Source organism: Priapulus caudatus, unplaced genomic scaffold, assembly GCF_000485595.1.
Source record: "Priapulus caudatus unplaced genomic scaffold, Priapulus_caudatus-5.0.1 Scaffold4821, whole genome shotgun sequence".
NCBI classification, from domain to species: Eukaryota; Metazoa; Priapulida; class Priapulimorpha; order Priapulimorphida; family Priapulidae; genus Priapulus; species Priapulus caudatus.
The window spans coordinates 7,071-8,022 of record NW_014581882.1 but is presented as its reverse complement, the minus strand read 5'-3'; the positions used below and the strand labels follow the sequence as shown (position 1 = coordinate 8,022).

The following is a 952-nucleotide window of genomic DNA, read 5'->3' as shown; positions in this document are numbered from 1 at the left end:
GAGAGAGAGAGAGAGAGAGACACACACAGCGAGAGAGAGAGAGAGAGTATTGCTTACTCAGCACTACTGCAGAGCTTCCGACCACGTACGTAGTTCCGTGAACGGCCGTCAGCGCTGCTGTCGCCCTATTGCCCAACGCCGCCTGAAAAATGACGCATTAATCTGTTAGTATGCGTTCTGCCAAATCAGTATATTATATGTGTTTGAGCGCGCGTGCGTGTAGCGTGTGTGTGTTTCATTATACCGTACACATTGCGCGATGCAAGGACCATGTATATATATATATATTTGAGTTAACGGCGAAAACGTCTACGTTAAACAATTTAAAGAAAAAAGGCAACGAAAATGTGCAAAAAGGCAACGAAAAAGTCAACCAAAAAACAATTTAAAGGCAACGAGAGTGTGGTAGGCCTACATTTCTGCGCACGGTGGGATGGGTGGAGACCTAGTAACTAACAACGGCCCGCTGGAATTCATTGTTTTCAGCCATTTTCCCTCGCGTTTCGTACAGCCCAGCTCTCCTGTGTCTCGCTTACCAGGTCTTCATGGTCTACTGGCAGAGTTGTCGTGTAGCCCCACGGATGCAGCCACATCTGAGAGTAGGTGTGTACCGTCAGGAATACCTTAACCTGTCCATTGATGTTGAGCCTCATGAGATATTCGGCCACAGTTTTGGTCTCGACTTCAGAGAATGGCTTACTTCCGGCATATGTCTCCATGCACGGCCGTTGACTGGCACCGCCAGCTGCAAGAGTCAAGCTGTTTTGAGTATATTATATTGCACGCACGCACGCACGCACTCACTCACGCACGCACGCACACACACACACAACACGCACGCACACACACAGATGCACACACACACATGCACGCACGCACGCACGCACGCACACACACACACACACACACAGACGCACGCACGCACTCGAACACACACACACACACACAGTCG

The 952-nt window shown here is 49.8% G+C and overlaps 1 protein-coding gene across 1 annotated transcript in view; it reads right to left on the bottom strand.

The window, feature by feature from the left end:
- Positions 1–57: 57 nt before the first annotated feature.
- Positions 58–952, bottom strand: part of LOC106819859 (zinc carboxypeptidase-like) — a gene marked incomplete at both ends in the record, with an annotated part of 7,382 nt that continues 6,487 nt past the window's right edge. The window contains 2 exons of the mRNA XM_014824431.1: positions 58–142; positions 537–745. Coding sequence (XP_014679917.1) covers positions 58–142; positions 537–745 — 294 coding nt within the window. The remainder of the gene's footprint in view (positions 143–536; positions 746–952) is intronic.